Raw genomic sequence first — 21344 nt, 5'->3', positions numbered from 1 at the left:
GGAGCATCGCCGAGCACGAAGATCATCACAGGCACCCGGTGCGCGGGGATCTGAGCCCTCCCGCCGGGGGATTACCGCCCGGCTCACGGTCACCCGGGGGGCCGGACGAGCGGGGAGGGCACGTGTGGCGGCAGCCCCGCGCTGCCCCGGCCAGCCCCGGCCCGGCCGCGCCGCGGAGCCCCGGGCGGTGCTGGCGGGGGGCGCGGGGGCGGTGCCTGCCCGGGCGGCGGGCGGGACGCGCCGAGCGGGGCCGGGCCGGCGGAGCGGGCGGCGGCGGCGGCCTGGCGGAGCGGAGCGGAGCGGAGAGCGGCGGAGCGGGCCCGGCGGCGGCAGGTACGGCCCGAGCGGGGCGGCGGCGCAGACAAAGGGCGGGCGGGCGAGCGGCAGCGCGGGCCGGGGCCGCCGGGCCTCGCACCGCCCCGGCCGGGCTGCGCCGGGGACCGGGCCCGGCGGGTCCTCCCGTCCCCGCGGCGGAGCGGCCCGGCGCCCTCGGGAGGAGCCGGCCCGGGTGCGGCGGGGGCCGGCGGGAGCCCCCCGCCCCGCGGCCCCGCCGGGCCCAGGGGGTCTCGCCGCGCGGGGCTCGGGGGAGCGGCGAGGCCGCGCGGTGCCCGCGCCCGCCCCGGCTCCTTCGCTCCGGGCACCGCCGAGGAGCAGCCGAGGCCAAGCTGCCGAGGCCTGGGGTGTCCCCGCTCCCCCGCGGTGCGAGTGGTGGTGGCTAAAACCGCGCGGAGCAGAGAGCCGGGGCAGCGCGGCCGGGACACCTGGAGGTGCACACCTTGGCACGGCACGGCTTGCCCAGCCTGGCTGGCGTTCCTGTGGAGCACCTCCTCTAGAAGAGGTCTTGGGCCTCTCGTGCACAGCTGTGTGTATTATTGCCCCAAGTCTTTTGGGTTCACCTCCACCACCGCACAGGCAGGCTGTCCCCCGCAGGTGTGGGCACCCGGCAGCACAGAAGCCACACCAGCTTGGGCGACCTTTGGCATCACTGGAAGACTTTGCTTCCTATCGAGGCTGGTGCTCCCTCCCAGCACTGCAGTCATATCCCAGCAGCAGGACTCTTCCATCTCATGATCCCAGTCAGCTGCTGCCACAGCACACCATGGGGATGGTTGTCTTCCCACTAACGGTGCTTGCAGGGTTGGGAAACCGGCGCCTTGCAGTGCCCCTTTGTCACCGGCAGCCTTGGAACAGCAGCTCTTCCTGCAGCAAAGCAGCACCTTTGTTACTCACATCTCGACAGTGGTTTTTACTGGGCTGGGCTGGTGGAGATGGGGAGCTGAGCAGCCCTGTGCCTGCTCCCCTCAGCTGCACATGGGGACCACAGCTGAGGAAGCTGTCCTTTTCCAAATAAAACAACCAGGACAAATTCAATAGGAAATAAGTTCCTCTCTTCTGAGTGAACTTGCTGTGGGTGGAGAAGAAGGAAATTAAACAATAGAAAAAACGTGCGGGGCTTGATATGGCAGGAAAATAAACCCCAGTGCTGGTGGCCTCTGGCAAAATGGCTGAGCATCTTCCCTTTGCCTGTGTCAGTGTTCATTTTGGGCAGGGACGGTGAAGGCGAAGCTCATGTTTCCCAGTGCCCCTCCATGGCTGGGACATCCGTGTGTGGGTATGGGGAAGGCAGGACCTCCCTGTGACCCATTATGGTCACATCATCTAGCCCCAGTACATGCCATGACACCCCACAGCTGCAGCCCCCCAGATTTGCCCCTTCCAGCCTGGAGCTGCTGGCACAGGACACGGATGCTGCTGGGGAAGCTCACACACACAGAGCCCTTCCCGCTTCCTGTGCCTTTGGGAAGCTGCTGGGTCTGATATGATTTTGTTTGGATGGGTTGGAAAATCCGTGCCACCAGCATACAGGCAAACAGACTTTTCCTGACAGGTTGTTTTGGGCTTTTCCCCCCTTCCTGTGTGTCTCTGTCAGTACTGTAGAACAGGACATATTTAATACGCTGTTGGTGGTAATTTAAACTGAAGGAAGACACCTCATAAGTCAAAACCCAGGCTGGAATGAAGAGGGAATGATTAATATTTTCTTCAGTAGTGTGTCGTGGTGAAGTATGGCACAGCCGAGTGTGTCCCTGCTGCAGAGTGTCACCATCAGCACCTGCTTTTATAAGCAGGTTTGGTTTTGGGATATCTCGGTGCTGGGCTGAGGATGGAGGGCTGTGGTTCCCCCAAGTTTCCCATCTTGGCCAGCTTCTGACAGCCTGCTGGAGATGGAGCTGCTCTCTTGGCTCTTTGTACTCTGGGATAGAGTCATGGAAGGTTTTTCTTAAAAGGTTTTTTTATTTTGTGTAATTCTGCCTTCTAGATGTATGTTAATGAGCTGAGTTTTTATTTTTGTCTGTTGAGGTATAGCTTGCCAGAATAAGGTTGGGACTCCGGACCGAGGAAGGAAGATACTAAGTTTCTATGTCTTGTATTTGCTTCATGGCCTCAGAGGACAGGGGCTGCCAGTCTGTCTCACTGACGTTTCCAACCCTCCCAGCCTCAGGTCAGCCCTTGACTTCCCTGTGTTTTTGGCTGAGGTGGTGGCATTGCTTTGTGCCATTGTCACCTGTATGCTGGTGGTGTTGGAACTTGACACAGGTGCTGGAGAACCTGGGTGGAGGGAAAATGGGATGCTGCTTTCTTGGAGACCATCCTGCAAGCCTTGGGGGCTGTGCCCAGTCTGGAGGTGCCAGTGGGAGGTGGTGCCCTCTGTGCCCACTGTGTCCCCAGGTGTGGAGGAGCAGGACAGCCCTCGTGCCAGACCCCTGGAAGGGCTGCATGAGTCGCATCCTGCAGACACAGAGAGATGGTGGCCTGTAGCTTATGATTCACGTTGTTTTCCTGCAAAAGCCACCAGCTGAAATGGCAGAGCTTGCAGAGGACTGATCAATATTGAGCTGTAAATCCCACGTGTGACTGCAGCCGGTGACAGGGGACTGCGACTGGGAGCACCTCAGTTCCCATGTCCTCCCCAAAACCAGCAGCACCTTGCTGCAGCCTTTGCCCCCGAAATGGGACAGGATCCTCTGCACTACCTTCAGGTGGCACAAGCCTTCCTGAAGGGGTTTAGGAAGGTCCAGAGGTCCCTAAATGGGAGGTATCCCAAGAGGAACTGCCCTGGTATTTATGGTGGGCATGTCCTGAGTTTAGCCCTGCTACTGATCTGTGGAAAAGCTGTAGAAGTGCAGATTGTCTTGGAGAGATCAAGACTCTCTTCTAGGACCTCTGCCCTGTTGTCCTGCTTCTGCCAGGGAAGCTAAAATATCTTGGAATTTACATTCACTAATGTAAAGCAGGGAAGAAGTGTCTCCTGTCTCTGAGCTTGGGCACGTTGAGGGTTGGATGTACAGTGGTGGATGGCCAGCTCAGCTCCCTCTGCCACACGGGGAGATGTGTGTCTCACCCCAAAGCTCTGGGTGTGCTTAGGAAGGATGGCAGTCCCTGGGATGTTGCTGCTCCTCGGGGTAGCCTGCTGCTCTCCTGGCTCTGCTTCCCATGCCTTGACAAAACCCCGATACCTGGGTACAGGTATCCAGATACAAGGCTACAAGTGGTAACCTTTTAGCTACTTGTCAGCACCCCACCAAGTATTCCCCTTCCTTCCAACACTGTCTGCATCTTCACAGCCTTGTAGAGCCCTGCAGCCCCAGGGCTTGGAGCTCTTAAAGAAAAGGGAGGCATTAAAAAGTGTTAAGCACAGTTCTGAAGTATGGCTGTGAGTGCTATCAATGCCTGGACACGTGGCTCAGGCCATTTTCAGTCTCCTCCATCGGCCTTGATCCATCCCTTGCTGTGCTGGTGCGCTGCTGGTCTCATGGATTTGCGTCAGAGAGTGGGACTGAGGCCAGGAGGGAAGGAGTTGGTGCAGGTGGGGCATGACAGGTTGGTTCCTCGAGCATTTGCTTGCCTTGGAGCCCCTGCAGAGGAGAAGGAGAGGACAGGGCTGATGCCAGAGCAGAAACTAAACCAAATCAACATACTTATCCTGGACATGCCACTAGGTTCCTGCAGCCTCAGACCTGCATCTGGAAATAGGGGAGGCAAGAGGCAGCTCAGATGCCAGCAGCTGTGCATTTTGGGGACAGGTGTGGCCTTTGCCAGTGCTGTTCTGGGGGGTGAAAACAAAACAAATCTTGCAAGTGTCCGCTGTGCTCTGTGTCTGTTCCTGCTCCCTGTGTTTTCCCTGGGCTGCTGAGCCTTGCAGCCTCTGGTACATTTTAAGGGTGACAAAGTTTACATGCAGAGGTAATTTCTTTTATTAGCCTAACTAATACCTTTAGGAAAAAACAGATGTGCTCTTGGGCCTGAGAAATGCCTGCGCGGCCAAAATGTGTCGCTTTTTCCAACTGTGTCCATTGGTCTAATAAAAGATCTGACCTCCAGCCTGTCCTGGCCATGACCTTGAAGCATGCTGGCCCTGGAAGCTCCTGCCTGTGCGTCAGTGTGTGCTGCCCAGCCCTTCCCAAAGGACCTGCCACCCCAGGAGCACACCCAGGGTAATTCAGTACTGGCCCTGCAGGTGCTTTGGGCTCCTGGCAGCGTCTGCCCTGGCAGGCTGCAGGCAAGTGGAGGTCAGAGGCAGCTCAGCAAAGCACTGGGGCATCAGGCAGGATGGATGTGGTGTGACAGGAGCATCCCGGGGAGCCCCTGGGAGGAGGGAGCAGCTCCATCCCTGCAGGGATTCCTCTGGAATGTGGGCACTGGCAGGGGGGTTGGTGGCTCTGTGTGAGCTGGGTCATGCTGTGGTTTTATGGATTCTGCTTTGCAAAAGTGCTGTTTTGGGGCCGGGTTAGCACTCACAGGGCAGCCTGTGCTCCTCTGAACAGCTGGCAGCATGGCTCTGCTCCTACCAGCTTGGGAAGCTGTCAAGAAAAGGAAGCAGCTGGCCCATCCCATGGGGCTGAGCACAGGGAATCACTGCTGCCCCAAGGCTCTCTGAGATCCTGTGTCACCCTCACAGTCGTGGCAGGACCAGCATCTCTGCAGGGAAAGTCCGGCCAAGACAAGTGTCAGAGGCAGCAAAAGGTGGCACCGAGGGGCTTCCAGGCCTTGTTTTTTTGGGTAGGAGTCCTCGTGCGACCTGCTTGTGAGAGGGCAGGCTGCCACTCCAGTGAAATATAAAAATGCATGTGAGATTATTTTCCCCTCATCCTTTTCCTTTTTAAAATACTTGGGATTCAGACTCTGATTATCCAGAAAGGCTCTTGGGTGCTTGGAAAGCCACAGGAGCCGACACGGCACATTTCGAAGCAGGAAAACCCAATTCATTGAGTGGATTTTTTCCCCCTGCGAACCCACTTAAAATTCATGGAGAGTTTTGTTGGTAAGAACCTGTTTCAATTAACAGACAAAAGAAACTGTCCTCGTTAAGTGCCTCTTTCAATTAAGGTTTGGGAGAATTCCCCAAGCTCTGCTCCGATGCTGTTCCCAAGGATTCAAGGACAAAAAATACCCCTGAGGAGTCACCTGTGAAGGGCTTCAGCTTTTTTTGGGGGGGCTGCAGTGGCACAACCCAAACCCTAACCTGTCTGTGGGGTGTTGGGGTGTTTTGTTGGGGATCATCAGTGCTGAGGGATCAGCTGCCCAACCCCAGTGTCCCTGGGGCATAGGAGAACTAATGACTGCTGCTAATTGCTGGCCTAGTTTGTGCAGGAGACTGATTTCATGTGGGCATTGGGAGATGGCGAGGTGCTCTTCCTGATCAGGATGCTGAGGACAAGGAGGGTGGGATCCTGGGTGCCCCAGGGCCAGAAATGGGAGGACCTCTGCAGAGGATTCCTCTGAACAGCCTCACTGATGGGGCTGGGGCACCTTGGGGCTGGGGAACGGGGTGGGAGATGGGGATTAGCAGGGGCAGGACCTTGGGATGTGTGTTTGAGATGTGGGGTTTGCTAGAGCTAGTCTTAGAAACCCACCAGTTGGGCTTACCAGCTGCTCTGCCATGAAAAGTTTTAGTCATGGGCTTCCAGAAACCTAACCCAGTTTTTAGGGATTTAGATTTTTTAAAAATTTATTCAGGTTTTTCTCCCCTAAAAATTCAGCATATACATGCCACACACCCTGAACCTTGCTTTTTCATCCCTCTGCAGGCAATGAGCTGTTCTCATGATTGTTTTTTTGAAGAAAACCTGAGAAAAACATGACTTTTATCTTTTGCAGTAAAACTGAAGTGCTAACAGGCCTTTGTGGGTGAAAAAATGCCTCTTCCAGAGCTGGACACTTTGACTAAAAATAAATTTTTTAAAGTGAAAATTCTTAACCACTTTCACTGGTCTCATTGCTCATATTGGTTTCTTTCCCCCAGGAACAGGAAGGTGGTGGGCAGGCAAAGCCAGAGGTTTATTTCCAGAGCAGAGTGAAGTGTCAAGGGGAAGCTTGGTTTAGCAATCCAGGTGAATGCTCCAACTGCTCATTTCTGGCCAGGCTCTATAAATCAGATCTTAACAAAAAAGATCTGAGAAAAAGGGAGGATTTTCCTGCTGAACTCCTCCTGGGATGGAAATTCTCCAGACCTTATAAATCGTGGATGAGTTTTCCCGATACTCCCTTGTGTCTGGTCAAATCCAGCCCGTGCATGAAGGGGAGAAGCCGAGCCATGTGGGTTTGCAGTGGGAGCAGCAGCAGGGGCTGCCTGTCACTGCCTGTCACTGCCTGTCACTGCCTGTCTCAGGGGCAGCTGCTGGGGCTGCCCTTGTCCATTTTTAACTTGGCACCTCTTGGGCACTGGTGGAAGGCTGGTGTCCTCAGGAAAGGAGCCCTGGGATTGTCCCTGTCCCCGAGCAGGGTGTTTGTCTCCCTGGCAGGTTGTAACTACTGTTTGCAAAGCACTTAAGCAGCCTGTGTAATTACTGCTAAGATGCTCCTTATCTGGCATTACAAAACCTCTGGCAAGTGGGTGACTGGGACAAGCTCCTTGCTGCTCCTCTGTGTCCTCTCTCTCTGTGCTCCACGTGCCTCTTCCCTGCCCAGACACCCAGGCTTTGCAGCTTGGCAGGAGGCAAATGGATGTCCCTACAGCTGTCCAAGTCTCTTGGACACATCCTGAAGGCTCATCCAGGCTGTCAGGACATGGAGTCACCAGGAGAAACTCTTGGTTTTGCAGTGGTTGAAGTTTTTGTGCTGGGTTTCTCTTCCTGGGCTGCTATGGCTTCATCTCCTGTGCCCAGGGCTTGTGCCCCAGCTCCAGGAGCATCCTGGTGGGATCATCACACCATCATGACCACAGTAAAGGAAATAATCTCCTGATTGTACCTTCTCTTGGTCAGTGGGTCCAGCTGTGGCTGGGGAGGGAGGAGATGGGGACAGGGACAGCCAGTGGTCCTTCACACCCTGAGATAGCTCTTTTCCCCTGCCAGTGCTTCCAGCTGTCTGCAGATATTTCCAGTCATAGCTGGGATCACTGTCATTTAGAGCTGATAAAGGCAGCAGTGCAGAGGTGGGTGTTTAAAGGCCAATTTTTCATGCCAGTTACTTTTTCATTTCCAAAGCAACCTCCCCTGTCTTGAGCTTGCAGTTGTCTCCTGAATAATGTGATGGCATTAATCTCCTCTCTAAGGACATGCTTAGCTCAGTGGTTTTAGATCTGTAGCCCTCTAAATATTACCAGTGAGTGAAGGGGATTCCCTCTAGAGGGAACTTAAACCCATTAATAATAATTTGGCTGCTTTTTGTGCATCATTTACAGGTAGTGCTGATTCCCAGGGCTGCAGGGCACCACTTGGTGATCTCTGGGGATGCTGGTGAGGGTGCCTGAGGTGGGAGAGACAGAAGGTGGGGTTGGATGAGCATTGTCCACCTGCTGAGGGCCTGAGTCCCAGCCTGGCCACATCTATACCTTCCAGTAGCCTTTTGCTTTCAAGTGGGAGGTGCAGCAGATGTGTAGGTGGGGCTGATCCATCCACATTCCCTGCAGTGGTCGGAGAGGGGAAGTGTTGGAGCGAGCAGGATGATTGCAAATTGCTGAGCTGTGCAATGCAGTTTAGCATCCTGCCTGTAAATCCTCCTCCATCCATGCTTAACCCCCAGGGCTGGCTTACATGGAGAAGTGGAGCTGGCATGGTGGTGAGGAGGTGATTAATCAGCAGTGGTGGGTCTCCCCCTGCAGTGATGAGGAGTGAGAAGCAGGGGTGCCCACCCAAAGGGTGCCAGCAGGAGAGGAGCAGGGTGACCCATCTGGTGTTTAGGATGTGGCTTCATCTCTGTGGGTTGAATGTTGGAGGTTTGGGAGCTACTAGAATTGGGGACTGAGGTTCTTGCACAAAATCTTGGAGTGTTCTTGCACAAAATCTTGGAGTGTTTTCTGCATGACAGTGGATGACTGCTCCTCCCTTCTGCCCTTGTACCCTTCCAAAGTGGTACAAGGGAAATGTGTGAGCAATTTCTTGCTTTGTCACACCCGTGGTTTTGAGCTCCCCTCCTGTTTCTGAGCCATGGGCTTGGGACAGTTGATTTATCCAACACATGGGACTTGTGAACTGCCTGCTCTTCACTGCTTGCACCTGCAGCCAGACCTATTCCACCCCCCAATAAATCAAACCCTGCTGTGGTTGTCTTCTGGGATCAGTGACCCTTCCCTGTCCTCCAGATCTGTTTGCACTTCCTTGCTTATATTCAATCCTTCCATTGCATCCCTGCAAAATCCCACTGGTATTTAAAGGAAGAGTGCTGTAAGCCACTAATGGAGATGGTTTCATTCCCTCTCATCCCATCTGGTGCCTCCCTGACTTTCTGGGGTGCAGTGGTTCCCCAGGCAATATTTGTGGAAAATAACTCTGAGCAGGGGGGAACCACCATCCCCAAACTGCACCAGGGGGTGTGTTTTGAAAAGCTTGTCAAACATTTTCCCTTCCTCCTGCAGCTCTCTTGGATTTGAAAGGGAAGGGGCTTCCCTGTCCCCTGGTGGTGCTCCCTGCCCGTCCTGGGGTCGGATCCGGCCCCGCAGGGCGCTCCGGGCTCCCAGCCACGCCGGGAAGCTGCTTGGATGCTGATTGTGTTTGTCAGGGCAGCCGGATTAAGAGCACAGTGGCTAAGCCTCCTCACTGAGCCTCCTCTCCAGTGGAGCCTGTGCCAGGGCATTGCTCAGAGACCCACGAGAAAAGAGCATTTTCCAGGGCTCTTTCTCCCGGGGTCCTTGATGTGCAGCTGTGGCTGAGCACCTGCCCAGTGATGGGAGCCTGCCAGCACCGATTTTGGGGGCCTGAGGTCTGTGTGTGAGACTCAGGCTGACATTTCCAGCTGGTGCCTTTTAAATAACTACTGTGGTTTTAAAAGGCACCTTAGCAGCATCGAAAAATCAGGTTAAAAGGAAGTTTGACCCCAGCTGTCACCTTGCCAGGTCTTGTGGTTCTTTAAATTTTACCATCTTGTTTCTGTTTTTGTTTTAGAAAAGCTGTTGGTCTCAAGGACTTGTCTTGTGCTTTTGGGCATGAACCTGCTTCCTTCTCAGGCAAACGAGCTATCAGCTCTCCCACCACTGCTAGGGCTGTGCAGGGGTTTGCTGGGCAGGATGCAGCCAGCACCCACTTGCACGGGGAAAGCCCTGGGCAGGAGCATCCCCACCCTGCAGCATCGCCCCAGAGCCCTTGGCGTGCTCCCCGTGGAGGGTTTGCTCTGGCAGTGAACCAGCAGAGCAGCATTCCTGCCTGCTTCCCGCCACACTGGCAGGTGCTTGGGGTGGGATCTGCCCATCCCAGCCCCAGCTCTCAGCTGGCTGCTCTGGGGGTCCAGTGCTGGCCCCCTGCCTGGGCAGGCTTTGACGTGGCAGCCTGAGGAGACTCAGCCAGAGTCTGGCCGGAGATGCTGTCTCCAAAGCCTGGTCATTAAGTGCCAGTAATTAAAAGCTCTTAGGAGAGAATGGACTAATGAAACGCCCTGGGAAATGGCAGGTGATGTAGATGCAGAGCCCTCTTCCCTGATTCATGGAGGGTGGAGCAGGGATGGACACACAGTCCTGTCCATCAGCTGATGGCTCCGGCGCTTGACATCAAACCCACTGCTGCCATTTGCCCCCCCATCACTGTGGGAATGCAGCTGCCAGTGCCCACTGCTCCTGGCAGGTGACAGAAATGGAGAGGGAGTGGGATGGCACAGCCAGGGTGCTGGGTAATGCATTCCCAGATCTCTGCATCCCTAGGCAGGGAGATGCAGCAAAGCCTCCCTCAGCACAAGCACATCCCTAAAATCAGCAGACCTGGAGAAGTGCCCTGTCCCAAAACCCCAGTGGGGCTGTTGTGTCAGGGGTGCTGGAAGGGCAGAAGGAGTGAGGTGGAACAGGCAGGACACACCTCAGGGGGGCTAAGGAGAGAAGGTGCAATCTCTTGGTCGTGCCTGTAGATCATCCATGTGCTCAAAGATAAATTACAAATCATTAAACCCAGGTTCCACCATGCCCAGCATGCCCAGATTGCTGCTGTGTCCTGGAGGTGGTGAAGGAGGAGACAGTGATGGAGGCTGGAAGGAGACTGGCTGCCAGCAGCACCTACAGGGGCCTGGCTGAAGCAGTGCCATGTTGGCAGGGTTGGGAAGCACTGCCTGGAGCAGGAGTTGCTGCTGGGAAGGGCAGGGATGACAGGATTACCCTGCCAAGCCCCAGCCTGTAATCCACAGTGCCGCTCAGCCGGCCACGTTTAATCCTGTTAGGAGCCAGGCTGGTGTCAGCAGGGAGGGTGCTCAGCCACGGTGCTGGCAGGACACAGGGAGCTCTCCTTAGGAGGAGCAGGGACTCCTGCCCTTGTCCTCAGCACTGGTAGTGAGTTTGGGGACAGTGCTGTGAATCACTTATTTTCCTTAAACACATTGGCCTCACCAGTCTGTCCCCTAGTTGGCTTCACCTTCTGGCAAGCAGTGCTTATTGTTTTCCTTTTCTTTTTTCAAATGAGCCTTCCACAGGGAAGGCAGAAATAGTCCCAAGGTCCCTTTGGCTCCACGTGGACTCCTGCATTCCCATATGGGTGACCTTGGCTGGCGGCTCCTGGCCTGGCCTTGAGCCGCCCAGCTGGCAGGCTCCCCATGTCCCTCCCGTGTCCCTCCCGTGTCCCTCCCGTGTCCCTCTCTGCCAGCTGAGCTGGGCCATGGGGGCTCAGACCACCCCCCATTCTGCCTGCCAGCTTCTGCTGGGCACAGGGAGGAACGAGGCTGCTTCTCCAGCTGCTTGAGGTACCAGAGATTCACCGGGCTCTGGGGGCTCCCCTGCATGCACCTGGTGATGCACCTGCACTCCGGGTGCACCCACAGCCAGGATCCCACGGCACGGCTGTGCTCTGCACTCCTGCTGCATCCCTGGTGCCACAGCATTCTTGAGGCAAGCCCTGGCACGCCAGCGAGCTGCTGGGGCTGTCAGGCTGGCAGAAATAACAGCAGCAGGTTGGCATTGTCCCTGCCCTCTCATCCCACCCCTCTCTCTCAGGTGCCGTGTGGAAGCAGGATCCGCCATGCCCACATTCCCAGCAGGATCCGCGCCGAGGCCGCCCGCCGCCCCCTCGCCCTGCTGAGGCCATGGAGCTGCTGCTGCTGCTGCTGCTGCTGCCATCACCACAGGAATTTTGGCTCGGCGAGGAGACTCTTGGTGCCTCTGCCATGGTGACATGAAGCAGACGGCGAGGGACGCCGGACTGCTGGAGGGGAGAGAGCCTGCACAGGCAGCCTGCTAGTATTTTAATTTATTAGTAGTATTCAATTTGATTTTACCTGATTTTTTTGTTGGTTGGTTGCTTGTTCTTCCCCTCCCCGGGGCTCGTGAGGGGAGGGGGCGGGCAGGGGAGAGGGACCCCACCTCACCCAGCGGATGCAAGGATGACTGTGCTGGCCAGGGCCCGGCGGGGTATCTGGCAGCTCTCTCCGCAGGTGGTGTTGCTCCTGCTCTTTGCCTTCTGCCTGCTCAGTGTTTTCGTCTCTGCTTATTATTTATATGGGTGGAAAAGGGGCTTGGAGCCCTCTGGGGACGTGGCGGGGCCGGACTGCGACGAGCCCAAGGTCGCCCCTTCCCGTTTGCTGCCACTGAAGACCCTCAAGGTGGCCGACTCCTCCCGCACGGACCCCTTGGTGCTGGTCTTCGTGGAGAGCCTCTACTCCCAGCTGGGCCAGGAGATTGTGGCCATTTTGGAGTCGAGTCGCTTCAAATACAGGACAGAGATTGCCCCAGGGAAGGGGGACATGCCCACGCTGACCGACAAGGACCGGGGACGCTTTGCGCTCATCATCTACGAGAACATCCTCAAGTACGTCAACCTGGACGCCTGGAACCGGGAGCTGCTGGACAAGTACTGCGTGGAGTACGGCGTGGGCATCATCGGCTTCTTCAAGGTAAGGGGGTACAAGGGGTGAGCCAAGATCCATGGCCACGCCAGCTGTGAACCCTGGTGTCCTGCTGCCCCATGGAGACTTTGCCCTCCCCATGCTTTCTACAAGCAGTGTGAGTTGGTGTGGGGCACAGGCTTCTGGCAGAGAAGCTCTCTCCCTTTGGAAGGACTGTGTGGCTTTTGGAGATTTTGGGGGGAAAAAAACACTTCTGGGATTAGTCCAGTTGCTTTTAGCACTTGTTTTCCAGCAGTGACCCTTGCTGGGGTTTGCCAAAAGCATGAACAGATATTTTGCTTAGCAGCCCTTCTCCTGCCCAGGGCTCCTAGCCTTGGGGCACTTTGCACATAGGACATGAGCAGGGCTGAGTGTGTGAGGGGGATGAGGGCAGCCCATGCTCCAGAGAGGAAGGGGAGAACCCAGAACCTGGATCTCAAGGTGTGATGAGCTGCTGCCTCTGTTGATGTGGCTGTTGGTGTTCCTTGTGAGCCCCTGCCTTGTCCCCAGTGTCCCATCTCCTGTAGCTCCCATTTTCCCCATGCAGGCCAACGAGAACAGCCTTCTGAGTGCCCAGCTGAAGGGCTTCCCTCTCTTCCTCCACTCCAACCTGGCGCTGAAGGACTGCAGCATCAACCCCAAGTCGCCCCTGCTCTACATCACGCGCCCCAGTGAGGTGGAGAAGGGTGTGCTCCCCGGGGAGGACTGGACTGTCTTCCAGTCCAACCACTCCACCTACGAGCCCGTGCTCCTGGCCAAGACCAAGTCAGCTGAGTCCATCCCTCACATGAGCGTGGATGCTGCGCTGCACACCACCGTGATGCAGGACCTGGGCCTCCACGACGGCATCCAGAGGGTGCTTTTCGGCAACAACCTCAACTTCTGGCTGCACAAGTTGGTCTTTGTGGACTCTGTCTCCTTCCTGACGGGCAAGAGGTTGTCTCTGCCCCTAGACCGCTACATCCTGGTGGACATTGATGACATCTTTGTGGGCAAGGAGGGCACACGCATGAAGGTGGAAGATGTCAAGGTGAGGCTGTGCTCTCCTGGCTGGGTGGGTAGGGCTGGACATGCTATGGGGTGCTCCAGAGTGAACTTTCCTGTCCTCAGAGTCTCTCCTGTCCTTCTGAGAGCCTCTCTGCAAAGCGTTCAGGGACGTTGGTGCTTGCCCTGATGTGGCAGCTGTCCCTGAGGCCACGTGCTGAGGACACCTTGCTTTCTGTCCCCTTCTCCCAGGCGCTGTTTGACACACAGAACGAGCTGCGCACCCACATCCCAAACTTCACCTTCAACCTGGGATACTCAGGGAAATTCTTCCACACAGGTGAGGAGGGCAAGGGCTCCGCTTCTCCTGGGTGCTGTACAGCTGGTGCTGGGGCACCAGCTGCTGCTCAGAGAGGGTCCTGTTGGGGCTGTAGAGAGTCCTCAGGCATCCCACCCTGTTCTTCCATCACCTGGCCACCAAGAGGGGCTGGCCCTCCCTCTGGCCCAGCTGCTCACAAGCTCTCTGTGTCAGTGGTGACAGCAAGTGTCATGCCACAGGTACTGATGCTGAGGACGAAGGTGATGACCTGCTGCTGAGCTACGTGAAGGAGTTCTGGTGGTTCCCCCACATGTGGAGCCACATGCAGCCTCACCTCTTCCACAACCAGTCGGTTCTTGCTGAGCAGATGACCTTAAACAAGAAATTCGCTGTCGTGAGTAAGATGCTTCTGGTGGGGTTGCTTGTGGTGAGGGGAGAATAGTAGAAGAGGAGCAAAGAAGATTCCCAGGGAATGCCCCCTTCTTGCTGGAGCAGAGGGACCTGGTGACATTAAGTCATGTCCCCCATGTTGCTGCTGTGTGGGTAAATCCATTCATACTCTAGTACCTAGAGCTAAAGGATTTATCTGCAGCAGCCAACTTGTTGCTGAGGCAGTGAGCTGCCCCAGTGGCTGTTCAAGGGGACACCCTGTCTGTGCCCTGCAGCCGTGCTCACCTGGCCTGGCCCCGTGGGGATGCAGAGGTGCAGCTCAGGGGGATGCTCAGCCTGGCACCTGTGAATCTGTGCTGGGTGATGATGTGGGATCCTGGAGCCGTGGCTGTGCTGGGAGGCCCCGGCTGGTGGAAACTCCCTCTACAGGCTGAACTGTCAGGGACATGTTTGGTTGTAAAGGCAGGCTCTGACCTTCAGCTTGGTATGGGGTTCTCTGTCCTCTTGGACTATCCTTTGTGTGGCACTGACACCAGTTCATGCTGTGATTGACTGACAGCTGTCTTGATCCAAGCTGGTAAAGCCAGACCTATTAATAATTGGATCCTATGGCCTAAGGGAGGGATCTTCAACCTAACTTGAATTTATTATCTGATAATTACAAGTGCTTAATTAGAGAGAGACCAGACCTTTCCTACTTAGGATGGGCAATGTTCCAGCTCAGAATTTCCAGGCTGTTTTGTATCTACTGATACAAACCAACCTGCAGACCTATATAGCTCTATCTCATTCTTCACACCACAGCTTGTCTGTGGCTGTTCTGTGGGTGACAGCAGAAGACAGGGATGAGGATGGTCTGAGTGAAGCAGAGGAGTGGGTGTCCACCCAGCATGGTGCTCCTGGGCTCCCTTTTGTGGAGACAGCCAGGCTTAGGAGAGGATGCAGAGGCACAGCCTTGCCCTGGTTGCTCTGCAGAGGCACAAGTAGACAGTTTGTCGCTGGGAATGGCGAGGGATTGGTTTGTGATTGTGGGGTCTCCACAGTCACCCCCTCCACACTCTCTTCCCTGCAGGAGCATGGCATCCCCACCGACATGGGGTACGCTGTGGCCCCCCACCACTCGGGGGTGTACCCTGTGCACGTGCAGCTGTACGAGGCTTGGAAGCAGGTTTGGTCCATCAGGGTGACGAGCACGGAGGAATATCCCCACCTGAAACCCGCCCGCTACCGCCGCGGCTTCATCCACAACGGCATCATGGTGAGCGCTGGCCTCTGTCCCTGGGGCTTCTCTTCTCCTGCCTGCCCCACCACAACCAGAACCTCGGGATGTGGTTTCTGTGCAGCTCCAGTTTGGGGGGGTTGTTACCCCTTGCTCACCTTTGCATGGGTGAAGCTTGTGTGAGGCTGGTTTTTGGTGTTTCCATCTGTCCACATCCTTCCCTCTGTGTGTGGATTAAAGTCAAGAGTAGTGTGGGGCAGTGAAATTGGTCCTGGTTTCCAAGGGGTTGAGGTCAGGTTCCCCCTTTTTGTTGGGAAGGGAAGGAGACCCAGCACTCAAAGCCTGGAGGAGGCCATGTGACCATTTCATTGCCCTGGCTTTTCCACCTGTTTCTTTTTTCCTGCCCCAGGTACTCCCCCGGCAAACCTGTGGCCTGTTCACACACACCATTTTCTACAATGAGTACCCTGGTGGCTCTAGTGAGCTGGACAAAATCATCAATGGAGGTGAACTGTTCCTGACTGTCCTCCTGAACCCTGTAAGTACTGCCCAGGGAGAGACAGGCCGGTGTCTGGCAGAGCTGTCCTGGCACTGCTGCGGGAGATGTCCCCAGTGTCCTCAGCCAGGGTGGGGCCATTTGTGGGATGGCTGCTGGGTGAGGCTCCACTAACCCCTGCTCTGTCCTCTGGGCTTCAGATCAGCATCTTCATGACCCATCTGTCCAACTATGGCAACGACCGCCTGGGCTTGTACACCTTCAAGCACCTGGTCCGTTTCCTCAACTCCTGGACCAACCTGAAGCTGCAGACATTGCCCCCCGTGCAGCTGGCACAGAAATACTTCCAGATCTTTTCCGAGGAGAAGGACCCACTGTGGCAGGTACCCCTGTGCCTATAACAGGGGGAGTGACCTTTTTTATTGTGCTGGCCCTGCTTTGGGCCTCAGGTAGCTTCCAGCCTGCATTTCTTTCTGATTGCCTGGGTAAGCTGTGGCTTTTCACCTCTCACTGGTTCTGCAGGCAGTGCCAGAAAGGGGTTTGTCCTGTAGACCTGGAGATAAGCCTGGTCTTTGTCCTGCCTGATGAGTAGGGTTGCCTCCCCTGTGTCTGCTGAGGCTGGAGGGGCTGAGCAGTGGTGTGAGGTCCCATCCAGGCTGCACTGTCTCTGATCCTCCACACTGTGTTTCAGGATCCCTGTGAAGACAAACGACACAAGGACATTTGGTCCAAAGAAAAGACCTGTGACCGATTCCCAAAGCTTCTCATCATTGGGCCTCAAAAAACAGGTGCTTCCCTTCACCTTCAGTTCTGTGAGCATGCTGGGAGGCTCGACAGGACCCCACAAAGAGCCTCTGCCCTGAAGCAGAGCTTGGAGGGAGGTTTGGCCTGTGTCAGCTCCCTCTTTCTGTCTGTCCAAAGGAACGACTGCCCTTTATCTCTTCCTGGGGATGCACCCGGACCTGAGCAGCAACTACCCCAGCTCAGAGACCTTTGAGGAGATACAGTTCTTCAATGGACACAACTATCACAAGGGCATCGACTGGTGGGTCTCTGCATTGTGGGGACTGTGCTGGGAGTGCCCATAACTTTGGGAAGGCGAGCAGTGATGCTGTGAGGGTTTCCCTTCTGAGTGTCACCTGTGAGGGCAGTGCTGGGGCCATCCTGTGGTGCCTATCTGCCAGCCTCACACTGTGCCTCCCTCAGGTACATGGAATTCTTCCCCATCCCCTCCAACACCACCTCTGACTTCTACTTTGAGAAAAGTGCCAACTACTTTGACTCTGAAGTGGCTCCCCGGCGAGCTGCAGCCCTGCTGTCCAAGGCCAAAATCATCACCATCCTCATCAACCCTGCAGATCGAGCCTACTCCTGGTATCAGGTGAGCATCTCCCCTGGGTTGGGCAGTCCTGTGGGATGGTGGGCAAGAGGCTTGGTTTGGGATGTGGGGTGAGTGGCTGAACGTGATCGTGGTGGCCTGGGAGCCACTACCCCTCGTGGGCAGCCCAGGATTTGGTTACCCTGGGGACAAACGTGCCTTGCTCCTGCCTGCCAGCACCAGCGAGCTCACGACGACCTGGTTGCCCTGAAGTACACCTTCCACGAGGTGATCACGGCGGGGCCCGAGGCCGCCCCGAAGCTGCGCGCGCTGCAGAGCCGCTGCCTGGTGCCGGGCTGGTACAGCACCCACATCGAGCGCTGGCTCAGCAGCTACCACGCCAACCAGGTAGGGATGGCAGCGCCCCAGCCCTGCAGGGACAGCCCTCACACGAGCAGGGATGTGGGGGAAAGAGGTCTTGGGTCCAAGGTCCGCTGTGGAGTTGTTCCCATGGGAGCTGTTTTTCTTACACGCTGCGAACTACGGGGAGAGGAGTAAAAGTACTTGGGGAAAGGGCAGAGGGGAGGTGCTGTGCAAGAAGGGAGCCTGGTGATGGATAACACACAAAGATGGCCTTGTGTGGGTTGTCACAGCAGGGTTGAAAGGGAGTGGGGCAGAGGGCTGTGGGTGGCTCTGCAGGGTCACCCAACACCCACCCTCACTCTTGGCCACAGACCCCTGGGGCTGCCCTGTCTGGTGACACCATGGCATCGAACAGGACAAAAATAGCAGATGAACCTGCCCATAGTTCAGGCTGTCTGCAGGGAAAATGGGAGCTGGATGCCAGCTCTGCTGTGACCCACACAGTGCAGCCCTGCTGGAGAGCATGGGATCAATCCCTGAATGATTTTTCCACTGTTGATTAACCTTATAAAGTCTTATTAGTTGCCTGCTGCTAGTGTAATTGCTGTGTTGCAAGCCCAGCTGCCTGTGGGTTGGGTAGCCCTGGGCAGAAGCTCTGATGTTGTCCTGGGTGGGTCCTGGCCCTGGCTTTAGTTGAATTTCATTCTCCAACATCCAGTGTAAGGAGCACCAGGGCACTTTGGCATTTAGCAGGTGTCCTTGTGCAGGCTGGGGACAGATTTGGCTCTGAGATGACCACAGGTGTGGTAAAGGTGTCCTCCTGCCTGAGGGGAGCAGGGCTGGGAGCCAGTGACACCTCACCCCTCTGCCTTGCTCCCTGCAGATCCTGGTGCTGGATGGCAAGCTGCTCCGAACAGAACCCGCCAAAGTGATGGACACAGTCCAGAAATTCCTTGGTGTGACCAACTTCATCGATTATCACAAGACCCTGGCGTGAGTCCTTCCCCCAGCTTGTCCTTCCTCCACCCTGCCATTGCTCCTGTGCAGGGTATTGCCCTGGGGACACCCAGCACTGTCCCAGAGCAGCCCCCAGCCCTGGCCTCTCCACAGAGCTGCTGTTGAGTTTGATGAGGCTGAGACTTATCCAAACACTACACTGAGGTCACTCCGGGCAGCCCAAGAGCAGCCCTGGGCTCCTGGAGCAGATTTCAGCATTTGTGACCCAGATGATGGTATTGAGCCCTGGCACTCCATCTCCTCATAAATGCTTGAGAGCAGCTGCTGGCTGTGTGGCACCTCTGCAGGTGTCACCTTGCTCTGAGCTTTCCATTAAACCCCACTGTGGGAAGCCTCCAGAGCTCCCAGAGAAATAATAATTTACCTCTGCCAGGGCTTGCCCATGTATGTGTCCACCCAGGTGCTGTGGGGTATGTGAGGGCATCCAGGGACAAAAGTGCCACAGAAAATGGTAATTAAACCCAGGCAGACTCTGTGCTCCCTCAACAGGGCCGTGAATGAGCCTTGGTGCACTGCTTATTGCACAGCTGCAGGGGGAGCCTGTGGTACCAGGGATTGATGACAAGATGTTAGCTGGGGTGTGGATCCCAGAGGTGGAGAAGTGCCCTGTGCAGGACTGGACAGCAGTGGGACCTGCTGGACAGGATGTCCATGGAAGGTGTGAGGGGAATAAGAGGGCTGAGGCAGAGCTCTCACTTGACAGGTTTGATCCAAAGAAAGGATTCTGGTGCCAGCTTCTGGATGGAGGGAAAACGAAATGCTTGGGGAAGAGCAAAGGGAGGAAGTACCCCGAGATGGATTCAGATGTGAGTATGCAGAAAGGCTCCTGGGCTGGGCCTGAGCAGGGCTGTGCTGGGGTGGGGGGCTCCAGGCTGGTCCCCCTGACTCTCCTCTCTGCTCTCCCGTTGCAGTCACGCTCCTTCCTGAGGGACTATTACAGGGACCATAACATAGAGCTCTCCAAGCTCCTGTACAAAATGGGGCAGACCTTGCCCACCTGGCTGCGGGAGGAGCTGCAGAGCACCAGGTAGCTGCTGCTGCCACCCCCCAGCAATGCCTGAGCGGGGCTGACCCTGTGCCAGCAGGACCTTCTCAGCAATACCTGGCCTTGGAGGGGACCCCAGGAGCACACAGCATCACTGGAGGCTGGAGGGGATCCCCAGGAGCATATGGCTGCACCAGAGGCTTGGAGAGGACCCTCAGGAGCACAGGGCTCCACTGGAGGCTGTCTGAGCAGTGATCCAGCTCTGCAATCCCTGTGCTCCCACCTCTCTGCCTGCTCCACACCTGTATCTCTTTGGTTTTATTTTTCCTTTTTAATTCCTCGTCCCTCCCCGCCCTGCTCTGGCATAGGGAAGTGGCACAAATTGCCCCTTTCTCTGCTCAGAATGGGTTCCAGCTGCCTTGGGCCCAAGGGAAGCACCAGAGCTGTCCCTCACTCCCTGGTCCAAGGGTGGAGGAGCTGTTCTGGGTGCACTGGTGGTGACTGCTGAGCTGGAGCAGAGGGATGGAGCTGGTGGAGACCCAAAGCACAGAGGAAACCAGACCCACTCCTGCCATCAGCCCCATGGCAGGAAACAGGAGAGTTTGCTGGATTCCCCCAGCACCTACTTGGAAAAGCTGAGAACAAAGTGGATTTTTCTTTCAAAGACTGGGGCACCATTTCTTTTGTCATCTCTGTCATCATATTCCAGCTCCTCAGCCTCTGGCTCCCCCTCCATGGGCAGTGTGGTGGGAATGTGGCCTGGCAGGAGAAGGGGCTGGCATGCTGGTCTGGGCATGCTGGTCCCAGTATGCTCGTGACCCCCAAGCCCTTCCTGCACTCTTGTACACATGTGGTGTTTCCTGTGGTAAAGCCAAGTGGTGCCCAGCACACCCTGGCATGGAGGAGAGCTCGGGGACAGAGCAGACATTGGGATAATCAGAAGAATACTGAGAGAACTTCAAACCTCTTGAATATTAAAAACGAAAGTATTTTAATAATGCTGGGTTTTTCGGGGTGGGGGTGGGTGTTCATTTGGTTCCCATTTTGCAGGGAGGTGTTTTTCTTCAGTGCCAGGATTTGTACCTAAACCCCGAGGGTTTCACGTGGTCTCTGGTTGGTAGACGTGACATGGACAAAGGTCCGAGGGGAACCAGGACAGTTTCCCTGGGAGACACGTTTTGTACCAGAGGCTCCAGAGCTGCAGCCTCTCCCACGGCCTGGGACTGCTGGCAGAGGAGGCTGAGCCATCACGGGTTTACCGGGACGCGGGCCCACATTGCCCCTTGGATGGAGCTGCCTGCAGGTGTGGGATGGCAGCGGCTCCACGGAGGGGATGCAGTGCCCAGCACTGCCCAAACACAGCCAGGGCACTGGGGTGAAGGTTTCAGTGCCCAGGTGAGGGGCCCTGCTGGCAGCAGCGTTCCCACCTGGATGTTCAGGAGCCCTGTGGCCACACGTGGGCCGTGGGGGCTGTGCTGGGGGGGCTCCCGAGCACTGGTGTGAGGTCCTCTTGAACCCACTGCTAATAAATGGGGGGGCTCTGGTTTTATTTGCTGTTGTTGCCTGTGTCTCTCCTCGCTGGCACGATCCAGTCCTGCCCCTGGGGGTGCTGGCCCATCTTTGGGGGTTTGGGAAGGGGGTGTGGGAGCAGCTCTCCATGCACGAGGTGGCAGCAGCTCTCTAGTCCCGGGTCCGTGCGCGCTGCTCAGCGCCCGCAGCCTCTTCCTCCCGGGACAGCGTCCAGCACCGACTGCCTCAGCGCTGGGGAGGGGTCTGGGGGGCCGGGGGGTCCCTGCTCACCTTCTGCCCTGCCCCAGGATCCATTCCCTGCCTGCCCGAGCCTGCCCGCCCGTCTGCTGCCTCCCCAGTGCCTTCCGCTGCCCGGCCCCGGCGAAGCGCTGCAGGAAACCAGGACGGAGCCTAATTAATCCCAGACGGGTTTGTTTGAACCTGTCCGAGTGA

At 56.4% G+C, this 21344-nt stretch overlaps 1 protein-coding gene across 1 annotated transcript; it reads left to right on the top strand.

The window, feature by feature from the left end:
- Positions 1 to 204: 204 nt before the first annotated feature.
- On the top strand, positions 205 to 20931 carry NDST1 (N-deacetylase and N-sulfotransferase 1). Its single transcript, XM_064387387.1, has 15 exons — positions 205 to 333; positions 11405 to 12300; positions 12839 to 13321; positions 13528 to 13615; positions 13834 to 13988; positions 15057 to 15242; positions 15613 to 15741; positions 15900 to 16082; positions 16391 to 16487; positions 16621 to 16744; positions 16906 to 17080; positions 17255 to 17425; positions 18264 to 18373; positions 19101 to 19203; positions 19309 to 20931. Exons 2-15 carry the CDS (start codon positions 11791 to 11793, stop codon positions 19426 to 19428), a joined length of 2634 nt encoding a protein of 877 aa, XP_064243457.1. The 5' UTR covers positions 205 to 333; positions 11405 to 11790; the 3' UTR covers positions 19429 to 20931.
- The last annotated feature ends 413 nt before the right edge of the window (positions 20932 to 21344 follow it).

This window comes from Passer domesticus, chromosome 13 (genome assembly GCF_036417665.1).
Source record: "Passer domesticus isolate bPasDom1 chromosome 13, bPasDom1.hap1, whole genome shotgun sequence".
NCBI lineage: Eukaryota > Metazoa > Chordata > Aves > Passeriformes > Passeridae > Passer > Passer domesticus.
Note: the sequence above shows the minus strand (reverse complement) of the source record. Positions and strands in the feature narration are given on the sequence as shown.

Excerpts from the sequence above, each read along its gene's own strand:
- NDST1 (XM_064387387.1), top strand. The coding sequence starts at position 11,791 with ATGACTGTGCTGGCCAGGGCCCGGCGGGGTATCTGGCAGCTCTCTCCG. Across the intron at positions 15,243-15,612 it reads TCATCCACAACGGCATCATG|GTACTCCCCCGGCAAACCTG; the intron begins GTGAGCGCTGGC and ends TTCCTGCCCCAG. Across the intron at positions 16,745-16,905 it reads TATCACAAGGGCATCGACTG|GTACATGGAATTCTTCCCCA; the intron begins GTGGGTCTCTGC and ends TGCCTCCCTCAG.